Source organism: Miscanthus floridulus, chromosome 18 (assembly GCF_019320115.1).
Source record: "Miscanthus floridulus cultivar M001 chromosome 18, ASM1932011v1, whole genome shotgun sequence".
Classification (NCBI taxonomy): Eukaryota; Viridiplantae; Streptophyta; class Magnoliopsida; order Poales; family Poaceae; genus Miscanthus; species Miscanthus floridulus.
In genome coordinates, this window is record NC_089597.1 from 16,671,167 (window position 1) to 16,694,332 (window position 23,166).

General features: G+C 49.4%; 1 protein-coding gene and 2 pseudogenes across 1 annotated transcript; all 3 read right to left on the reverse strand.

The window, feature by feature from the left end:
• Positions 1-15,306: 15,306 nt before the first annotated feature.
• LOC136523363 (uncharacterized) lies at positions 15,307-15,786 on the reverse strand. The gene has a single exon (XM_066517068.1). It carries the CDS (start codon positions 15,784-15,786, stop codon positions 15,307-15,309), a length of 480 nt encoding a protein of 159 aa, XP_066373165.1.
• A 207-nt stretch (positions 15,787-15,993) lies between these two features.
• On the reverse strand, positions 15,994-17,843 carry LOC136523364 (pentatricopeptide repeat-containing protein At2g36980, mitochondrial-like; annotated as a pseudogene).
• Positions 17,844-18,117: 274 nt separating this feature from the next.
• On the reverse strand, positions 18,118-21,779 carry LOC136521004 (uncharacterized; annotated as a pseudogene).
• Positions 21,780-23,166: the final 1,387 nt, after the last annotated feature.

Below are 23,166 nucleotides of genomic sequence, written 5' to 3' on the forward strand. Positions count from 1 at the left end.
CCCACTTTTGTTCCTATCAAAAAAATTGTGCAGCACTGATTGCTACTGTACGTACTAATACTTTTTTCGTAGGAACATACAATATTACTATGGGTTGTTTGGTTGAGTGGCTAATTGAGGTCTGGCTAGAAATAGAGCCTGGGTAGTATGGGGTTGGCTTTTTCTAGCCAATATGGGCTTGTTTGATTGGGTTGCTGTATCTGGCCTGATTGAGGTGAGATGTTGTTTGGTTGGGTGCATTAGGTCCTGGCTAGCCCAGTGGAGCCAACTTGGGTTGTGTTTGGTTTGCTGGACAACCTAGGGTCCGTTCACCATGTTCTGCGAAGGGTATCATTACCACCGTGACTATACGCCTATATCCCACACACCCGCGCACTCGGCAGTCATTCTTACTCACTCACCGCTCCGTCTCCCTCTCGCCGCCCTCTCGCCTTCCCTCTCCTCTCTCAAAGTCATCGCCATCGAGCCACCTAAACCACCGAGATGAGCGACCACCAGGGCACCAAGGACTCCATGATTGTGCGTCGTGCTTTGGGTCGGTGCAATGGTGGCTCCGGTTGCAACTGTTCCTCGCACTCGGCGTCTTCGCTCTGCTCCCCGGCCATTGGGTCCCCGTCGAGGAGCCACTCGGTGAGGAGTGACGGTGCGGACTCCATCAATTCATCGGACAACAGCAGCAGCAAGCAGGTGGCCGCATCCGAGGTATACATCTGTCGGTACAGAAAGTGACCAACTAGTGAATATTTGTAGTTTTGCTATACGTTGTGATCGGAGGTGGTCTAGCACTCAATGATATAGGATTTATACTGGTTCAGGCAACGTGCCCTACGTCCAGTTTGGGTCGGTCGGTGACTTTATTCCTGAGCCCAGGTGCTCGAAGTATATAGTGGGGTTACAAATGAGAAGGAGAAAGGAGGGGTGTTCAAGAGGCCCGGTCGAGTCCGACCAAAAGGGCCGAGGGCGACCAGAACTCCGCTATGAGCTAGAAGTCCAAGCATGTGCTTGAGGGGTTGTGAGCTATCGATCTAGTGAGTCTGAACTTGAAGAAGTCGACCTCCTTTTTTAGAGGGAGTGCATCCCCTTTTATAGATAAAGGGGATGGCTTTACAGGTGAGAGGGAGAGAGTACGGATGTTTCTAAGCCTTGTTGCCCATGCCGACGAGGGTAGCAATGATGGTAGGCGCCCACAATACTGTTGATATCACTATAGAATGTTAGGTGCACATAGGAGGTTGTGTTGGCTTCTTCAGGAAGGGTGGATGCTGGTACCTACAAAAATACTATAGGTATGTGAGGAGCCCTACCATGTGTACCAGGTATGGTGAATCCTAGTGCCCATAGTACTACCGATGCCCAGAGGCATGTGGGGGGGATTATTACTGTACGGGAGCCAAACAGCGCCTACAATACTGTAGATACAAATGTCGGTGCCTACAATACAGTTTGTGTCAGGGCGGTTATGAAGCACTGCTCCCGCAGGCGTATAGGGTATGGTCCTGGTATCATGGTTTGACTTGTGCGCTGCCTTCTTTGTTCGCCCCTGGTCCCATCCGAGCGGACGTCCCCGGTCAGATGGCCCCAGTCGGCCCTGGCCGTGCTAGTCGGAGAAGAGCGGTAAGCAGGCTTCCTACGGGTCCTCGATCGGAGTCGCGGGGTCGAAGTAGGAAGCAGCGTTTTGGGCCATGCCTTCCGATCGGAGAGACCGCCCAGAGGCGGCTGGTGCCCGAAGCGAGCGCTCTGGTCGGAGAGGTGGGCCAAAGAAGTTGTCGAGCGGGCGCTCGTCCTTTTGGGTAGACCTTCCGGTCGACGACCAGACTGTCCTTCTAGCCCATTGTTTTTTAGACTCTTGGGCCATCCCATGACTTACATGCTATTTTCTTGGGCCAAGCCCTAGCGTGAAAGCGGGTCCCTGAGGGACCCCGGGTTTATGAACCCGACAGGAGCCCCCAAGCCCCGGGTGATTTGAGCAGAATCGTTCGGGGGATTTTTTGTCTTGCCGGCGGGTGCGCACGAGCGCACCTGCGGGTGTAGCCCCCGAGCCCCCGGTGAAAGGTCCTTGTTTGGTTTTGGTAATTGAGTGACAACCTAGGTGGACTAATTGTGTTTATGTGAGATACACAGGTGATTAGTCCACAGGTACATGTGTGTGAGCAACATATGCCATGGAGGTGAAAATGGCTTGGAGATGTTGCAAAGCTCACACATGTGATGATGAAGGAGCTTAAATGCACATGAGACATGACATTGAGTCATGTGATCAAGGTGGAGAAGATCAAGACAAGACTTGGCTTGATGGACCGGTTGCAAGCGTGAAGGGCAAGTCGAAGGCTTTGGAGTGATGGACCGCGTGGCGGTGAAGCTTGAGCAAGACTTGGCGCCGATGGACGATGGCAATGGTGAAGAGCAAGTAGAGTCAAGATCGATGAACCAATATGATCATGTGATGATATGAAGTGGATCATATCATTGTTGATCGTGTTGGTGCATGTGTTGCATCAACATTGAAGGAGATGGAATGGAATGCGCAAGGCAAAGGTATAACCTAGGGCATTTCATTTCACCGGTCATAGGTGTGTAGAGAAGTTTATGACCGGGTTTAGGATAGATGGCCGTACTATCAAGAGGGGCAAACTTGTTTGCATATCGGTCATCTAGTGCCACTCGAGTGATTTAACTTTGCATTGTCGCTAGGATCGAGTGGCGTGGCAAGTTGAGTGGCTAACATCCTTTGGGAAATGATTGTGAAAATGCTAACACACATACATATGGTGGTGTACACTTGATGGTGTTGGCACATTTACAAAGGCGGTGGTGTTTGTAGGGGTGAGATGGGTTTGGCACATTTACACAAGCTCGGCGGGATTCGGCGCTTTCGGGAAAATGGAATGTCTATTTTCTATTGCGCCGGATGCAAATTCTTGTGGTTAGCACACTTGAGCAAGGGTGAAGAGAATGGAGAAGATGCTGGCGTCGGTCAACTGACCGGACGCTAGATCTAAATGCACCGGACGCTGGCAGGCTGCGTCCGGTCGCGCTGACGTACGGTGACGCAGTAGCTGGAGAGTGACCGGACGCTGGCTGCGTCCGATCGCGTTCGACCGGACGCGTCCGGTCATGCTCGGGAGCTTACTAGAAACGACCAGACGCTGGGGGTTCAGCGTCTGGTCAGTTGAAGCTGGAGCGTCCGGTCAGGTCAAGTGACCGTTGGAACCAGGACACGTGGTCGTCTGTGGGCGACCGGACGCTGAGGTCCAGCGTCCGGTCAACACGACCGGAGCGTCCGGTCAGCCCGACCGTTGCCCAGTGAAGGGGTAACAGCTAGTTTAGCCCTTGGGGCTATAAATAGAAGTGGCCCTCGGCCATGGCTGGTGTGGAGCACCTTGGGGGACTTTGTGTCCATGCTTGAGAGTGCTTGGGAGCCCTCCATCACACACATACTTGATAGTGATCATTCGATTGTGTGAGTGAGCGATTCTAGTGCGATTGCATCATGAGGTTGCATCAAGTGGCACTAGGTGATCGAGTTGCAAGCCGGTGGTGCTTGTTACTCTTGGAGGTTGCCACCTCCTAGACGGCTTGGTGGTGGTCTCCGTCGAAGCGCGCAAGAAGCTTGTGCGGCGCTCCGGAGAAGTGCTTGTGAGGGGCATTATGCTCGCCCCGCGGGAGCCGCGAAGAGCAACTCTAGTAAAGCGTGTCATTGAGCTACCCTCACTCAAGGGGTAGGTTCTTGCGGCGCCCGACGTGCGGACTTAGCGGGTGATGCTAATTAGCCGCCGAACCACCAAGTGAGCGGTCGACACAACGGGGACTAGCGTGTTGGCAAACACGTGAACCTCGGGAGAAAAATCATCGTGTCAACCTTGTTCTTCCCATTGGTTTGCATCCCCATTATACAAGCTTGCAATTACTTTTATACATATTAAGCTTGTGTAGTTGCTCTTGTAATTAGATAGCTTGTGTAGCTTGCTAATTACCTTCTTGCTTGTGTAGCATAGAAGTAGCTCCCTTGCGTGGCTAATTTGGTTTTAGTAACCTTGTTAGTCACATTGCTTAGTTTGTGTAACTAAGTATTTGCGCTCTCTAATTAGGCATTGGTTGCCTTGTTATTGAGCATTGCTAGTGAGCTTAGTTAGCTTTGTGCTTTTGCTTACTAGCATGTGTAGGAGCTCCCTTGTTGTTTAAAGTACTAGTGGCATAGATTTGTGTGACCTTGCTCCTAGAATTGTTTAGGAGAGCTCTAGCTAGCCCGGCACCTTAGTTGTATAATTGTTACCTTTGCAAGGTGTTAGTGACACATATATAGTGGGGTATAGTCTTGGCTAGACCGATAGTTTTAATTCCGCATTTGTATCGGTTAGCCGACACGATTAATTTTAGAAAAGACTATTCACCCCCCCCTCTAGTCGCCATCTCGACCCTTCACCCGGGCGGTTCGGGTAGAACCGGCTGGAAGGTTTTCTATGTTGTCAGCAGGAGAGGTTTTTTGTGTCGTGTCGGTGGGTGCCCGCGAGCGCACCCGCGGGTGTAGCCCTGGAGCCCCCGGGTGGTTCGGGCTAAACCGTCTAGGGGTGTTTTTTCGGCGGGCGTGTGTGTTTTTAGTTTGAGACAGAATTTTGTTTAACCACAGCGTCGTTGTGCAGCCGAGGGGATTTTAGGCTCGGGGATTGGATCGAGACAGAACTTACTGATCCCGGCGTCGATGCGCGCTAGGGATCAGGCGAGGAAGTTTAGTTTGAGACAAACCCTGGCATCGATGCGTGCCGTGAATGGAGACAACTTAGTTTGGATGCGACAGAGCTCACTGATCTTTGGCATCGATGCGCACCATGGGATCGGGTGAGGCAGAGTCGTGAGTAGACCCATGCGTCGGTGCACGTCGTGGGATCGGGCGAGGTGGAATCGCGAGTAGACCCAGGCGTCGGTGCGCGCCGTGGATCGAGAGAGTTAGTTTTAGTTAGTTTCAGTTAGTGAAGCCGTTACGCGAGTTCGTTGTCGCAGTCTCAAGAGCCATAGCCGGATGTCATAGATCTTGTCGATGCGAGTTCGGGGTCGCGGTCCCAAGATTTCTTTGGAGCGCAGTCGAAAGTGAAGCCGTTACAAAGACGTTGTTAGTTTAGTTAAAGATCGAACGAGACGGTGCTCGTGGATCCTGGCGTCGGTGCACGCCATGGGACCGAGTGAGTCGTAGTCGTGGATCTAGCGAGTTTGAGGTCGCTATCCTTGGCATTTTTCTTGAGCCCCTGAGCCCTATCGGGCCTTCGTGGGGGTCGATGTGAGTATTGTGCATTACCCCATCCTCAGTTCCTCACAACCGGAGGGGCTGAGTTTCATCGCCTGTCCCGATCGCTCAGGCTCAAAGACTAGCTCGGTGAGTTCACTAACGGGTGTGATCGAGTGGAATCCGGGTCCGTCGTTCGTGACGGGGTCAGCATAGCCCTCTTGTGACATTTCACTACTCCTTTACCTACAACCCCACAAATGCCTAGGTCGTTCTGGAGATCGACCCGGGTGGCCTAACGGCCTTCCCTCGATGGAGATTCTGTGGGCCTAGCAAGAGGTTCAGGATCGAACGAGAAGGTTGAGATGACCCGATCTGCTAGACCGGGCGAGGGCCGCACAGTGCTCATCTATGGTTTTCTCCCCTGGCTTTGTTGGTTACTCATGTCGAATGAGGCAACCGCCGCTTTATGACGCAACATGGAGCATTCTGATGCATTTCGTTGCACGTGCGATGCTTAGTTCCCGAGCCCTCGAGCGGTTCAGGGCCTGAATCATCCGGGAGGCGCGAGCATATGGAATGAAATGCGCGTATGGATGTATGAATGATTTATATTGAAATATAGGGGTTTTGATAGTGTTTACCTTGACGACTGGAGTGACGGGGCTCGGAGTGCTCTAGTCGGAAATGTCTGACCGGGACCTACGCTCGTCAATCGTGGGTGAGTTTTGGTGTGAACAGTTTTTTGTATCAATGGATACATCAGTACTGCCCTTGTGATAGAACCACGATATCCGTTTCTCTTTATATCCTAGCATAATCTTCGTTCTTATCCCCTTTCTCTTGTACCTGCCCGTTTGTCCCGTAGGGTGCGATCTTGGGAGTCCGAGGCATGGCCCGCAAGGCTTGGCTGCTCATACCCATAGGGAAAGGCGGGGTGCGTTCGGTTGGGAGTAAGAACAGAGTTACATAGGGTAATCAAAGACATGGAATGTGTTTCTGTTCGGGGACAAAGTTGTTTATTATGTGATAGTAAAAAGAAAAGGGAAGGACATTTCTTAGCCTACGGATAGCACGGAGCCTGGGTCGATGGTGATTGTCGCCTTGGCTTCGGTTGAGCCGAACGTCGTGCCGTCGGGGGGTGAGCAGCCTGTGCTCTCGTCAGTCGCACCGACAGCAGATGCCACTGGGTCGGTCTCATAGCTTGTAAGATATAAGCAGTTCAGTGAACGTAAAAAGTTTAAGTTTGTGGGGGAGCCCCCATGTAAACATTCATGGGTGTTTTGTTGAACAACTGGTTATAATGGTATTTTGTTTTCTATGATGGAGTTACTCCGTTCGGGGAAGCTTGTTCCCTTTCATTCCTTAGCTTTCCCTTAGCATAATTTTATTTTTTATTTCTTTCTTTCTCGTACCTGCCCATTTGTTCTATAGGTTGTGACCTTGTGAGCCCGGTGAAAGCTCTAGTTTGGTTTTGGTTAATTGATGAAATCCTAAGTTCTAACCTAGTTTATCAAAGTGATTATGAGATAGGTAGCACTACTCCAAGTGATGAAGCAATGACAAAGATCATGACGATGGTGATGGCATGGTGATGATCAAATGCTTGAACTTGGAAAAGAAGAAAGAGAAAAACAAAAGGCTCAAGGCAAAGGTATAAACCATAGGAGCCATTTTGTTTTGGTGATCAAGGCACTTAGCGAGTGTGATCACATTTAGGATTGATAGCCGTACTATTAAGAGGGGTAAAACTCGTATTAGAATGCAATTATCAAAGTGCCACTAGATGCTCTAACTTATTGCATATGCATTTAGGATCTAGTGGAGTGCTAACACCCTTGAAAATGTTTGTGAAAATACGCTAACACATGTGCACAAGGTGATACACTTGGTGGTTGGCACATTTGATCAAGGGTGGTAAAGTTTAGGTGCAAGGGTAAGAAACTCCATCGTCGGAGTGTCCACCCGTAGAGTGCGGATAGTCCGACGGTGCCACTGACGCCCAAGACATAAAAGACAGGGGTTCACCGAGTGACCAGACACTGGTGGTATAGTGATCGGACGCTGAGTTCAGAGTCCGGTCAGTAGCAGTGGTGAGCATGCATCTCGGTCTTGTGACCGGACGCTGGCTCAAAGAGTGACCGGATGCTAGCAGGGTGCGTCTGGTCAATGCTGATGTACGCTGATGTGTGGTGCACAGTGGAGACATTGAGTGACCGGACGCTGGGTGAGTCCGATCGAGCATGACTGGACGCGTCCGGTCATGAAAATTCGCGTTTGGAACCTTACTAGAAATGACCGGACGCTGAGGTCCAGCGTCCGGTCACTTTCTAACTGACGCGTCCGGTCATCACTTGACCGTTGAAATCGGTTGTCTCTTGTCATTTGGTATTCTCCTGGTGATTGATTTAATATTCACCTTGTGATTGGTTTACTCCTCTACACGGCGGTATAATCACCCTACTCACTCATTTATATTCTTGCAAACTAGTTGTGGCAAGCTCTTTAGTGTAATTAGAATTGAGAGCTTACTTTGTTATTTTAAGTTCATCTAGTGGAGCTCTTTAGAGTAGCAAGATTGAGAGCTCTTAGTGAGTAGTAACTTTACAAGTTGTGTGCCTATGAATCATTGCAACTAGAATTGTTGGATAGGTGGCTTGCAACCCTTGTAGAGCTAGAGCAAGTTTGCTTTTCGCTATTTGTCATACTAATCAAGTTGCTCTAATTGATTTGTAGATTTTTAAATAGGTTATTCACCCCCCTCTAGCCATATTAGGACCTTTCACCTAGGGCATGGCCCGCGGGGCTCAGCTGTTCGTAACCGTAGGAAAGAGCGGGGTGCGATCAGTCGGAATTTTTAAAGCAAAGCTACGTAAGGTAAATTAAAGGAATGAACCACCCCTTTGTTAGGGTAGGAAAGAATTTTTCCATACGACAGTAAACAAAACAGAGGGGTAGTAGAGCCCCCCCTAGTGGAGCCCCCGAGTGCCTCGAGACGAAAAGTGTTCGAGTCGGGGTGCTTTACAGGAGCGTACACTAAGTAAATAATGGTAAGATTGAAACTTAGGGAAAGAAAAAGCGACATAGCTGTTCCTGGCGCTCAAAGAGAACATCATCGTTGTTGTTTTCCAGTCGGTAGGTGCCCGGTTGGATTACTTCGATCACCGTATAGGGTCCTTCCCCTAATCTTCCATTCATGGTACCTACGGTGGGTTTATTGGTTTGTTGCAGTCCAGGACTGCTGGGGTTGATGACTCCCTAAGCCATAGGAGCTCGGACGAGTTGACAACCGCGGTTGTGAGCTGGTAGTGCTCGCAGTCGCATGCGAAGGCATGTGAGAAGGCGCTACTCACGGTGATGACGCCGTTTGGTCCTGGCATCTTCAATTCGAGGTAGGTATAGTTGGGGATTGCCATGAATCTTGCGTAGCATAGCCGCCCCAAGATGGCGTGGTAGGACCCTAGAAAGTCTACCACCTCGAAGGTGAGGACCTCTGAGCAGAAGTTGGACCGACTACCGAACGTGACGGGCAGATCGATCTGTCCGAGCGGATATGCCTACGCTCCTAGGATTACCCCGTGGAAGGGGGAGCCCACCAGGCGGAGCTCCGACTGGGGGATGCACATAGCATCGAGGGTGTCGATGTATAGGATGTTGAGGCTGCTGCCTTCGTCCATCAGCACCTTGGTGAGGCGCTTCTTGCGGACGATAGGGTCGACGACGAGCGGGTAGCGTCCTGGTCTCGCGACGTGGGAGGGATGGTCCCTCTGATCAAAGGTGATCGGGGATTCCGACTAGCTGAGGAAGGAGGGGACGGCCGTCTCGGCAGCACATGCTTCTCTATAGCAGATCTTGTGTTGGCGCTTGGACCAGATGGCGTCAGAACCGCCGAAGATCATGATGCGCTCCTCGGGCTCAGGGAATCCATCTCTGTCCTTGCCTACCATGCCCCCTCTCCTGGCTGCCGCCTCCTTGTCGTCTCCCTCCTTTGGCCCGCCAGCCTATCAGAGGAAGTGTTTGAGGAGCTCGCATTCCTTGTAGAGGTGCTTGACGGGGTAGGCGTGGTTGGTGCATGGACCATCCATGAGTTTGTTGAAGTGGTCAGGCAGTCCCTGTTGGGGCTGCTTGGCCGTGGGATCAGCCGCGGCGACCAGCGTGGGGCCATACGACCGGCGTCGATCTTTTTTGTTTTTCTTGCCCCTCTGCGTGGAGGGGCCTTTGTCCGGATCTGTGCGCTTGGCTTTGAGCTTGTCTCGGCCTTCGCTAAAGACCGCTCTGACCGCCTCCTTGCCAGAGGCGTGGTTGGTGGCGACGTCGAGCAGACCGCGGGTGGTACGGGGTTTTAAGTAGCCAAGCTTGTGGATCAGGGACTCACAGTTCGTCCCGGAGAGGAACACGCTGATGATGTCTGCGTCGATGACATAGGGGAGGGAGTTACATCGTTGGGAGAACCTACGAATGTAATCCCGCAGGGACTCGTCGGGCTCCTGTTGACAGCTCTTGAGGTCCCAGGAGTTTCCTGGGCGGACGTAGGTCCCCTGGAAATTCCCGACGAAGACCCTCTCGAGGTCCATCCAGTCGCGGATGCTGTCATGCGGAAGGAATTCAAGCCATGCCTAAACATGTTCCCCCACGCAAATGGGAAGGTATTGAATGATGAAATAGTCATCATCCAGTCGTCCAACCCGATAGGCGAGTCAGAAGTCTTCAAGCTAAATGCTTAGGTTTGTCTCCCTAGTGTATTTGGTGATGTTGGTGGGCGGTCGGAAATGCTATGGGAACGGTGCTCTCTAGATGCGCTGACCGAAGGCCCATGGCCTCAGGCCGTCAGGGCTAGGGCTCCAGTCATTTGGCCAGCGACCGCGCCTAGGGCGTGTTTCACCACTTCCCTCGATGGTTTGGCCAGGATCCATGTCACCTGCTGCCGTACGGTGGACATCGTTATCATGTTGAGCCCGACGCCGGTTGCTGATGATGCTACGAGTGTCCTAGTGAGGATCGGGCTACTCATGTAAAGGCGGTTGGTGTGGAGCAGGCGCCAGGTTTAGACCATGGCGCGACTGTCGCACCCTGAGCTGGACCCAATGGCTGTGGCGGTGAACGAATGGAGCGATCCGTCTAGCGCGTCCTCATCCCCCTAGTGGGGAGAGAGGGCACGGGTCGAAGTCACGACATGGAGCTTTCCGCCTGTTGGACGGCGGCGGCTTCTACTATAACCCGGAGGTTCCGGTAGATTGCCCTCTCCTAGGGGTTGGCGGGCTCGGGAACGCAGAAGTACTGCCGCAGCGGCGATGTTCTGGCTAGCCTAGGCAAATTAAGGGAGATCGTTCCCCTCATTCATGATGTCGTGTTGGACCTGACGGGCGCGACCCCAGGCGCCGCCCACCGAGCCATGCGCAGGCGGCGCGATGGGCTATACCGATGGTGCCGGCGCAGGCGGCGACTGGTTCTGCCGCCGTTGTCGCAATTCCTCAGTGTGCGCTTGTGCAGACGCGAGGGCCCCCGCGCGTGGGTTTGGAGGGGTGTGAGTTTGCTCAGACGCCGCAACCACCGATGGTTGTCCCGGAGCGTCCGCCACAGCGCACTCCCGGGACGGACGGTGGCGGGGCGCCACATCGTCGATGCTGGAACCGTCGCTCTCACCCTCGTTATCCGGGAGTTCGCCGGAAATGGCAGGAGCAAAGCCTACCATTCCTATGAATTTGGACATGAGCGGGGATGGTACCAGTATCCTTCAGAGCCCCTGAGCGTAAGCATCCACAGAGGACGCGAGGCCATAGGGGGACTAATCGTACAATTTTTGTGGTGTGAGCGGTGCAATCCCTCTGGGTGATCGGTGGGAGATAGTAAATAAAGGGCGAATGACAGTACGCGTATTACTTACAGCGAGGTTTAAGTAGAGAGTTTGCTCGGAATGAAGCACAGATGCTGTGTCGTCGAAGTCATGTGTCCCAGAGTCGATGAAGGGCGTCCCTCTGACGGGTGCTGGGTCACGAGTCTCCTTGCGGAGGTGGAGTACGCCGAGTCGGTCGGCGATGAAGTCCAGGCTTCCAAAGAGGAAGGCCTGGGATGGCTCAAAGACTTGGGGAGCCCGCATCCCAGCGGGTGAGAGTGCAGGAAACTCCAGCGAGCTGAAGCGAATCGTATCACCCGAACCCGCCATGGCGGGGGTGACAGAAAAATGGGCCATCTGATTACTAAAAAGTGTTGAATGTACAGCGTCTTCCCCACGGACAACGCCAACCGTCGATACAGAAAGTGACCAACTAGTGAATATTTGTAGTTTTGCTGTACGTTGTGATCGGAGGTGGCCTAACACTCAATGACACATGATTTATACTGGTTCAGGCAACGTGCCCTACGTCCAGTTTGGGTTGGTCGGTGACTTTATTCCTGAGCCTAGGTGCTCGAAGTCTGTAGTGGGGTTACAAATGAGAAGGAGAAAGGAGGGGTGTTCAAGAGGCCCGGTCGGGTCCGACCGGAAGGGCCAAGGGCGACTGGAACTCCGCTATGAGCTAGAAGTCCAAGCGTGTGCTTGAGGGGTTGTGAGCTATCGATCTAGTGAGTCTGAACTTGAAGAAGTCGACCTCCTTTTTTGGAGGGAGCGCATCCCCTTTTATAGATAAAGGAGATGGTTTTACAGGTGAGAGGGAGAGAGTACGGATGTTTCTAAGCCTTGTCGCCCGCGCCGACGAGGGTAGCGATGATGGTAGGCGCCCACAATACTGTTGATGTCACTATAGAATGTCAGGTGCATATGGGAGGTTGTGTTGGCTTCTTCAGGAAGGGTGGATGCTGGTACCTGCAAAAATACTGTCGGTATGTGAGGAGCCCTACCATGTGTACTAGGTATGGTGAATCCTGGCGCCCACAGTACTACCGATGCCCAGAGGCATGTAGGGGGGCTTATTGCCGTACGAGAGCCCAACGGTGCCTACAATACTATAGATACAAATGTCGGTGCCTACAATATTGTTTGTGTTAGGGCGGTTGTGAAGCACTACTCCTGCAGGCGTATAGGGTATGGTCCCGGTATCGTGGTTTGACTTATGCGCTGCCTTCTCCATTCGCCCTTGGTCCCTTCTGAGTGGACGTCCCCGGTCAGATGGCCCCGGTCGGCCCTGGCCGCGCTAGTCGGAGAAGAGTGGTAAGTAGGCTTCCTACGGGTCCCTGATCGGAGTCGCGGGGTCGGAGTAGGAAGCAGCGTTTTGGGCCAGGCCTTTCGATCGGAGAGACCGCCCGGAGACGGCTGGTGCCTGAAGCGAGCGCTCCAGTTGGAGAGGTGGGCCAAAGAAGTTGTCGAGCGGGCGCTTGTCCTTTTGGGTAGACCTTCCGGTCGACGACCAGACTGTCCTTCAGGCCCGTTGTTTTTTAGACTCTTGGGCCGGCCCATGACTTACATGCTGTTTTCTTGGGCCGAGCCCTGGCGTGAAAGCGGGTCCCTGAGGGACCCCGGGTTTATGAACCCGACAACATCCATTCCCCTTTCTGCCACCCCTAGGGTTTTACATCCATTGCCCAAAACCCATTTTTGTCGTGTAATCTCCTGTCGATTGAGCTATCGTAGTGTATAAAATCAGGTACATAGTAATCATCGACCAAATCCCTAAAGCTCAGCATAAAATCGAACCATCCATAACAGATCTATGACAAATCCGTAGCAGAAGAAAGAACGAAACAAGAAAACGGAAGGGAGATGGGGATTAGGCCGCGTACCAGTGGCCCAACTCGCTTACCAGATGCGCCGATGAGGTTCACCGCCACCGGTGGCACCCCGAGGAGGACGAAGATGGAAGGGGGCGAGAGTGAGAGCGAGAGTGGCGTCGCAGAGAGCGAGTGAACAGTACCTAGGAAACCCTAGGGACAGTGAGGCGCGGCTTATATTCGGTGGCTACCGAGAGCCACCCGGGCCCATGGGACGAAGCGAGCGCGCGGCTTGGCCTAGCTAGGCCCCAGAAAAACGGATCGCGAATGCGTTCTTTGGGAGCTAGACCCAGGTGCGTACGGAGGTCAGCAGAAGCCTGGCTAAGGCCCCAGAACAAGCAACCAACATCCACATCTTAACTCCAGCAGGCCTGTCCAGGGATTGGCCACCCAACCAAAGAGGCCCTACTAGGCTCCAACGCAATCTCCTACTACTGATCAGTTGGCCAGGGTGTAGGGAGCACAGCTGTCGACCGTGCATGTCGGCACGTCCTTGTAGTGACGGATCCAGGATTTTATGTAAGTGTGATCCAATTTAATAAAATAATAATAATACTGCAAATGAAATGCACCAATATACATACAAATATAAATAGATTAAAAGTGTCTCAAAAAACTATTTTGAAATCCACACTTAAATGAGAAAATAGAGAGAAATATTTATTCTGGTGTGTTTGGTTTGAGGACAAGGGTGGATGGGCTATGGCCATCTATGGATTTCGAGATATGGATATCCATGTTGTCTGTTTGGTTGGATGGATGTGACGAACCATTTTCTGCTTGGTTGGATGGATGAGATTGGATGGGATAAAAATACTTGATTAATTATATTTATTATTTAAAAATAATAACAACAAATTATACACTAATAAATATGCACCGACACTAATCTTATCATTATAATCCCTAGTTAAAAATAAAATATGTTAATTAGCACTATACTACTCTAATTGTCACACAAAACATGCGCTAATCAATAGGTGGATACACCCATCCGTCAGATTTCTGAGGACATCGATATCCAACATCTATCCAGAATATTCTCTACTGTGAATATTGAATTCGGCTTTTCCATATAACCAAACACCCTATATCCATGGATATTTATGTCTTATCCATAGATATCCATGAAACCAAACACACCATACATAGATCTTGGGTCTTGACAAATTCTTAGGGTGGGCCATGGCCCACCAGGCAACCCTACTAGATACGCCCCTGCCTCCTTGTAGTCCCGGCTGATGTTGATGAACGCCCTCGTGCGCGGCGGCGTCGTCGGTGTGGCTGAACTCCACGCTCAACGTGAGCTTCACGTACCCGAAGCACCACGCTCCACTGCGGACACGGCCCCGCCGCGTCTAATTCTTGCCATGCCTCTCCTGTCAACGGTTGCATCCAATACCTCATGAGGCAAATATTGGAATTGTTTTCCATTATTTAAGAAATGAAGTACACGAGGATGCAAAAGGAAACGAGTGGTTCCAGTGTTGCCTGCGATTGTTTCTGCGATTTCTGCTGCTCTCCGTACTAAATTATAAGTTATTTTAATTTTTAAAGAGTAAAAAGCATCACAAGTTTAACCAAAATCATAGAAAGAATTATAAACATTTATAACATCAAATAGGTATACTACGAAAATATAATTAATAAAGAGTCTAATGATACTTCACTTTGATTTTTTTGGTTCATCTATATCTAGATATATAGCAAAATATATGTACCAAAAAAAATTAAACGACTTATAATTTAGAATGGAGGGGTATTATTTTATTATACAAAACTGGTCAAATTTGAAATGTTTTGACTTAATTTGGGAGAGAGAGTACATATATACATATATAAAATAAATGTCCTGTTTACTTGGCTGATAAGCAATGACTGAAAGTACTATTGGCTGATTTGTTGTAAGAGAAAAATATTGTTCGTTGCTTATAAGCCAAGCGAACTGACAAAAATTAAGAGGTGTTTGGTTGCTCCTCCTAAATTTTAGTTGCTGTCTCATCGAATGTTTGAACACATGTATGGAGTATTAAATATAGATTAATTACGAAACTAATTATATATTTTACGACTAATTTACGAGATAAATCTTTTAAGCCTAATTAGTTCATGATTTGACAATGTTTTACTACAGTAACATGCGCTAATGATTGATTAATTAGGGTTAAAAAAATCGTCTCCTGGTTATATAATTTATTTTTTTATTAATATACGAACACCCTATACAATATCTTCTCGACACACCTCCTAAATTTTAGGAGCTACGATCCAAACACCCCTTATACGGTGGTGTGACAGTGCTGCCGTATTTGATTTTACAAAGCTTCAAAAGATATTGCAAACAATAGTATAGTATTATGATGTACATCTTGCTTCCATGGTTATCAGGCGCTGGGATACGCCCAGTCGACCCGGAAGCTACGGCCACCGAAGCTGTAGCAGTTGAGGTCCTCAACAGCCACCTCCGCGTCCTCTCGGCGCTCGAACACCACGCACGCGAGCCCCTTGCACTTGCCGGGGCCGTCCATGGCGACGTGCCACATCCGCAGGGGCCCGAACGCGGCGAAGAGCCCGGCCAGGTCGGCCGGCCGGCAGCTCCCAGGCAGGTTGCTCGCACGCACGAAGCGCCGCAGGAACCAGCGGTGCTCGGAGAGGGCGCCCCTGCCTTCGATCCAGGCGGCGACCCTCGCCCGGCAGGGCACGTACGACGACGCGGCGGCGGGGGCGAGGTAGTTGTAAGGGCACGTCAGCTCCGTGTGCCCCGCCGCCGCGGCGCCCTCCTCCTTCTCCTCCCCGCAGATGCAGCAGGGCTCGGCGTTCGGGTCCTTCCAGAAGTTGATGGCAGGGCTCGCGTCCATATCCATCGTTGCCCCTGACGAAGCTATATGATCGTTGCTGAATTCAAGATTTTTTTTTATAGGTGGTGATCACGACGCAATCCGTGGCACAGATCCGGACAACTTGTTTTGCTATACGGAAACAGGAAAATCCCTATCTGGAGTACAACAGCAACAACATAGTCCATGTCGATCTGGGACTCTGATGGAGACCTGAACCATTACTACTCCACATCACAATTTTCTCATCATCTCGCAATCCAACAAGCGAATAACATCGAGCACAAAACCAGTATGATCAAGATCCTGTGAAAAACCTGACACAAATGCCTTCACATCATCGCCCTTCGCTTCAACCCAGCTACACCCAGGAGCCTTCTTGACGCCGTGCTCAGCCATCGCTCTTCTCATCCGCTCAGCCTCGCTCACTGCCCAGTGGCGCAGAACAGGTTGGAACAGCATGACATAGCCCGCGTCTCTCGCGGGCTCGGCCGCCACCATGTCTTGCAAAGATACCTTCCTTGCAACCCCGGCGTTCAGGTGCTCCGATGAGCACGCGCTGAGCAGAGCTTCATGGACGTCGCTGCTGCGCGTCTAAACTGTCTCTGAATAATGTTCCAGTATCTCAGTAGCCTTTGTGATGTTCCCTGATCTCGCGTACACGCAAGCCAGATGCTCTGTCTTTGGTTGGATTCCATGCGCAGACACCATTGATTCAAACAAGGTCTTCTTCCCTTGCTCCAGAAGGCCGTCACCTCGTCGGGGCAGACACCGTTGGATTTCATGCTGTCATACATCGCCAGTGCTTCATTTGCCCATCCATTCATCGCGAACCCGAACAGCATTGTGTTCCATGAGATCAGATCCTTATCAGAAATGCCAATGAACACATTGCTTGCGCCCTCCGCATCCCTGCACTTGGGATACATGTCCATCAAGCTGTTGGCAACATACAAGTAGGATGCAAACCCACTTTGGAACGCCCTGCCATGGACTATCCTAGTATCCTTCCACTTGCCAGAGATGCCGCCGTAGCACAAGCATGCAGCACAGCCCCAATTCCCCAAATGTGAAGTCATCCGAGTGGATGTGTTCATGCTGTGCCAACATTTTGACAAAAAAAAAAGCACAAGGGCTTCATCAGGACAGCCATGCATTCCTTGCAAGTCCTCGGATCATTGCAGTCCGTCCATGAGATTACATTGGTTTCAGGTATGCTTTGAACGAGAGAAGAGGCTTGTTCTACACAGCCAATTAAGCTCCATGTGAGCATCGATCAGTGAATTCCATGACACAATGGTCTGCATCGATCTCCATGGAGTCAAAGATCCGCACGGCATCATCGAGCAAGCTGAGTTTGGTGTACAAGGAGATCAGGGGGTTACTGACCTCGGCGATGGCATTCCATCCACTCTGCACTATGAGCTGTTCAGCTCATGGTTTTTGCGGCACATAAGCCGGCTGATGCTGTTTATTGTTGAGAGATAAACAGCGTCAACCGGCTTATGAACTTGTGAACTGCTGAACTGCAAAGCCGGTAGACGGTTCAGGTCGCTCTGTGCAAGCATCAACAAGAATGCAGAATTGCAGAGCGTTGCATCATCACAGGTCAGTCCCGACATCCGCATCTCATTGAACAGCAGCAATGCCACCGCGTGAACAGCCCATAAGAAGTGTGTTCCAGGCGACATTGAGGACGAGATGATGCGCGGCCGTGCGGGAGGGTTGGGGTCCTTGGCCCTTGGCCCTTGGGCGGGGGGGAAGACGTGGCGAGAGGCAGGGGTCCGCGTGGCCGTGTAGTTTGGACGAAAAGGAATCGTGGTCTGGAGTCTCGACGATAAATCACGGCCGGTCCGGGTAAAAAAAAAAAAGTTGGCGACCGGTGCCAAGCGGCGGGCCGGGCCGGGCCGGGCCGGGTTGGGTCGCGACTCGGGAGAGAGCTCGTCCCTGAAACCGTAAGGCAGCGCGCCGGCGCCGGTGCCGAGAGTGTGCGGGAGCTGCGTGCGTCGACCGGCCGGCGCGGTGTCACTTCGGGCGCATGCTGCCCTGGTGGTGCCAATGCCCAGAGCTGAGCGCCTGAACATGCGCTGATGGCCACTGCACAATGTGTTCTACTATTACCAGTGGCACCTGTTCCCACCCTGAATCTCGTAGTTTCTCTTCGACGATCCTTTACTGCTAACGGTGGCAAAAAAAAAAAAAAAAAAAAAAAAAAAAAACCCGAGGTATCTTGTTTTCCCCTCAAACACAGAAGCAGATGGCTTTTCACATCCTTCAGAGACCCAAACAACTCACAACAACAGAACAAAGCCAACACAGACATAACGAATCAGGTTTGGTTTGCAATATACGCGATGCTTTTATAGCATGACTCGACGAAACAAACGGTTTCCACAGATAATAAGGTAGTAGTACTGTACAACCACAGCAACTCCTCAATGGATAGTTTCTACGTTTCCACACATTCACACACTAGCAAATTCAGGTACTGGGCACGTTCGGACCTTCGTCAGGACTCTGGTTACTTGGACCTTAGGTTTGTTTCCTTGAAACGAACTTGAACCTGAACCTTGCAGAGTTGCAGCTTCCACAAACCAGCTGTTTATTTATCTATCTACTCCGTCCATGCTATAGCGTGTACCCTCTTCAGGAGATTGGGTGATTTTGGCTTTCCGTTGCGCCTTGGATCACGGCCTTGCTCGGTCTCAGGAAGCACCCAGCTCCAGACCGATCGCCGGTCACGTCCATTGGAGCTACGGTTACCTGCGGTACACCAACAGGCGGAGAACTCAAGGTTAGAGAAGGTGGCCGATGCAACAATGCAACATTCGATCTCGATGGATCAACATGACTTGCAGAGGACCATCTTGACAAACCATACATAGAAAACCTTGACACATTCAGAACTACAACAGACAGCCCCCAACATTTTATTTCAGGATTTTAGAGTTCAAACATAATTTCAGTTATTAAAGTATGCTGCAATTTTGTTTGCTACATAAACCTTTGCGCCAGTAACTGTTGCTAAGCAGGAGTAATCACCTAGCAAACCAGTATAGAAGGAAGTGGGTGACCCTGCTTGTTGTCAGGTATGTACGTGCGTCCTGGAGCAAGATTTCATCCTAACCATTTCTAGAATCCAAAGTAGTCATTAATGTCGCCATGGAATCATGGACACTGTTTCTTCTCTAATGCACTCAAGGCTTACTTTTTCCTCCAATTATCGTAATTTGTTCCATGTTCAAACCAAACATGCGATTCTTTCATTAGTAGCTTCAGTACAAAATTAATGTTATAGGGACTTTGCTTGTACATGGCTACTGGACACAATCTTGAAGCATGTCAGCTCCTAAACCCACTAGGCACTGAAGCAATACAAGAAAATCGTAACTGAACTATGCACTTTATGCTCCACAGTGAAGACAGTTAAATAATTCGGTGTGGGAAAAAAAATGCAAGAGGCCAAGAGCAGCAATACCCACACAATGTGCACTGAGTCCTGTAAAAGATGCTCAAGCAACAAGTTTATCTCCACAGTGTTCATCTCAGATTACGCTAGTGTTTATTAAATGAAAAAGAAAAATGCTTTTGTTTTATAGATTTGTAGTACTTCATATTTCAGCATCTAGAGCCTGTTCGGCAGGACTGAAAAATACTGTTCCGGCTGATTGTTGTGAGAGAAAAATACTGTTCTGGCAGGACGTAAATAGTGTTTTTGTGAGGTGGCTGGCCAGCCGGCAACCAGCCAGCCAGCCAGCCGAACACGGCCCTACTTGTTGATGTACACTGTAGGTAGCGTCTCACTAAGAAGTCAGAAGGCAGTCTCACTATAGTTTTCACTTATGATGACATTCACTAGGACTTCAACTTGGTATAAATAAAGACAGACCAAATGCAAGTGCATAGTGGACGACAACCTATCTTAGAAGGAATGGAATCTTCTTCAAAAATTAATAATGCTAAAAAAACAAATTCTCTGTCTTCAGAAAGTACAACCTACTTGGTTGATCAAGTCTATTGAGAAGCGATTTGCATAACTTCTTATACAAATATAAAGCACGACTTACCAGAATTATCACTATTAGGTGCACCAGCATTTTGGTTCCAGCCAGGCAAGTAATGTCCAGCATTCCCCTTCCATGATTCCTCAAATCCAGCTAGTTCATCTATAAAGTACTTGAGTTAGAATTAATGAAAATTGAATCTCAGCCACGTCAAGGGAAGCTAGACATATCAAACTAACCTTCATTCAGGTTGTGCAGCGTCTGTGTGGTGTCAACCTTCCCATCTGAATTCAGTTTCCTTGTCAGGGAATGGCCCTAAAAAAATTCAAAGAAAAATTAGTTATACAGCACCAAATTCAAGGCTAATTTGTTTTTGCCTTTTTTGATCCATTAGCAATTGATAAGTCAACTTTGTGCTAGGCACACAATCGTGTGTGCACCGGGCTACTCAATATAATTTTGATTAATCAAGTACAGCTCTGAACATAGCAAAGATTGTCAACCTTATCATGGATTCCACGGGAGATTCTATGAGTGGCCTCTTTAGTTGTTGTATCTGCTTCCTTGCTTTCTTCCACAGTGATCTGCAAGAAGCATAAGTATCGTCACTTCTACCTCCAAGAACCACAAAATAAGGCATCACTTGCAGCTTCCTAAGAAACTAGCTTACCCCATCACTGCCAGGCCGCCGAGTCTTTGAAGCAGTGTAGTAAGCTCCATTAATACCACCATACGTCACGGAAGAGCTCTGATATGTGAAAGTACGAGCCTGCGGCTGCCCTCCACTATTAGCCCCCTTTGAGATCCCTGTGCAGCTGGACTTGGCCACCTTCTGTCCCTACAAAGAAACAAATCAAAAGATGTGAAACATACATATCATCCTTGCAACAACTCCATGAAACTAGACAAGTAAACCGAATCATCCAGGCTCCTACCATCACTCCCATCATCCGGCTCCTGAACATAAGAGTCTTGGTTGGGTTGCTCGTTACCGTGCTCTGCATTTTCTGCCTTATTCTCATAAACCTCTGTGATCACAGGCCTTCTGCTGTTACCCCTAGGAGGAGCTTGCTCGATGAACCCATCATTCCCCATGTCCCCGAAAGGCCCTCCCATCGGCCCAAAAGGGCTAGGTCCAAACATGTCATGGTCACCCATCATCCGACCCCCAAATGGACGGGTAAAGAAGGGATCGTCAAATGGATCCCTCCCTCCAAAGAAGCTAGAAATCAAGCTCCTGTGGGGGCCAAAGCAGACAAACCCAGCAAATGGATCCCTGCGCCTGAAGCCTTCTCCGTTCTGCCCTCTATCCATTTCGCAGAAATTAGGTGGGCTCTGCAAGCAGCAATAGCTATGGTAGTAGTGAGTTACTCGCAACAATTTATCACACACACAGTAATAAGCATCATAGAATGCGAAATTTCTCATGCAAGCATCCTTCCATTCCTTCCCCAAACAAAACTATTGAACTTGAGAAAGGTAGTAAACAATTGTGCTGAGCATAAGCATCGCTAAATGGGTTTAATCAATAAAGAAATTTGCGCCCATATGGGTATCTACCTTTAATCCCCCCCCCCCCCCCCCCCCCCCTTTCCTAAGAAAAGACCTAACCCATCGGCGGTTCGAGGAGAGCTAATACACCATTGACATGCACGCACATTCCTGGCTCAATCGAATGAATAGAACACCGCCACCAATCCGACCATCAAGGTATCAAACCGAAATGCGCAACAAGCGCTGGAGACTACACGACGAACGCTCCAGCGATCCCTAACTGCCTAGCAGGAAATTAACCGAAGAGTATATCCCTGCCGTCGTTACCTGAAGGCTGAAGGCGGAAGCCCCTCCTGGAGCGCGCGCGCAAGGGGACGGCCGTCTAAGGGAGGGATCGCCGGAGGAACTCCGGAACCTGGTGGCCGGGGACGGCTTTTATTTTGGGTTGGTGAATGAATGGGGGTGGTCGGATTGGGGAGAGACGAGGAAATTAGCCGAAGCCGCTCTGTGTGTGTGGTGTCTGGAATTTGCCTTCTCCCGAACGTTCGGGTCGTGGAGGTCCGCGAACCATCCAGACTGCGTGCTTGAAATTGTTACTCAGGGCTCAGGCACTCAGCTCTCCGGCTGCTATTTTTTTTTATTTTTAATCATTTTTAAAAGAAATTTTAAAACTAACCCCAACTGCCTTTATCAGGCACTCGAGAAGTTAAATAATTTTACATTTTAATTAAAATATTTATAAGGTATTAATATTTTATAGTAAATGTATTTAATGATATGAATGCTGATATTTTTGTAAATCTAACTAAACTTTAAATTAGTTGACTCTGGTTGTGTTTAGTTGGGTGAAATTTTGGAATTTGGCTACTGTAGCACTTTCGTTTTTATTTGGCAATTAGTATTAATCATGGACTAATTAGGCTCAAAACGTTCGTCTCGCGATTTCCAACCAAACTGTGCAATTAGTTTTTTTTCGTCTACATTTAATGCTCCATGCACGTATCACAAGATTCGATATGATGGCTACTGTAGCACTTTTTGAAAAAAGTTTTTGGAACTAAACAAGGCCTCTATATTAAATGAGAGATTTTTTTGGGACTGAGGAAGTAGTACAACGCTAGGCATCAGGCATTGCAAAGATCTATGGAGCGTTTGGTTGGTTACCAAACTACGCGGCACCCTGCAGCACTTTTTGCGCCGTAGATGAGGCAAGCGTTTGATTCGCTTCCGTAATCTGCCGCAGTTGCGGCATGCCGCGCCCGCAACTCACTCCCGCAGTTTATTTGCGAGGCCACAATCTGCTGCAGTTACGGCGGCCGAATTCGACGCCGCAATTACGGTGCAAGGCGCGGGATCCCACGGCAAGAACCAAACGAACCCCTACTATCCTTCAAAATTCAATATTAAACAAAATTTTGTGGAAGGAGAAAAGGAAATGAGAAAATAATATATAAATTGTCACGGATACACTGTACATGTCGGGTCCATAATCATAACTATTCAAGTGTTGATTTTTCTTTTTTCCCCCTTTCATAAAATTTTGTTTACCCTCAAATCTATCTCTTATAAAAGCAAAAACCTCACTTATCTCTCAATCTTCACATGCAAGTCATCCACATTGTGTACTCCACTAAATGCCACATCATCCCTAGATAATTACTACAACATCTTCCACTAAATCCAATTACTATTTTTAGTTAGTCAACACACAAGATATCCACATTGTACTTTTGTTTGTCTATCATATTCTTCTATAATTTAATCTAATTTTCTATAAATATTTTATTTGAAAGTCCTACGACAACACGTAAGGTATTCTTCTAATTATGCGTGATGGTAAATCCACTTCTGTTGAATTTTATGTGTTGACCCATTGGGACCATCTAAACTTCTTGTAGGCTCCGAGCAT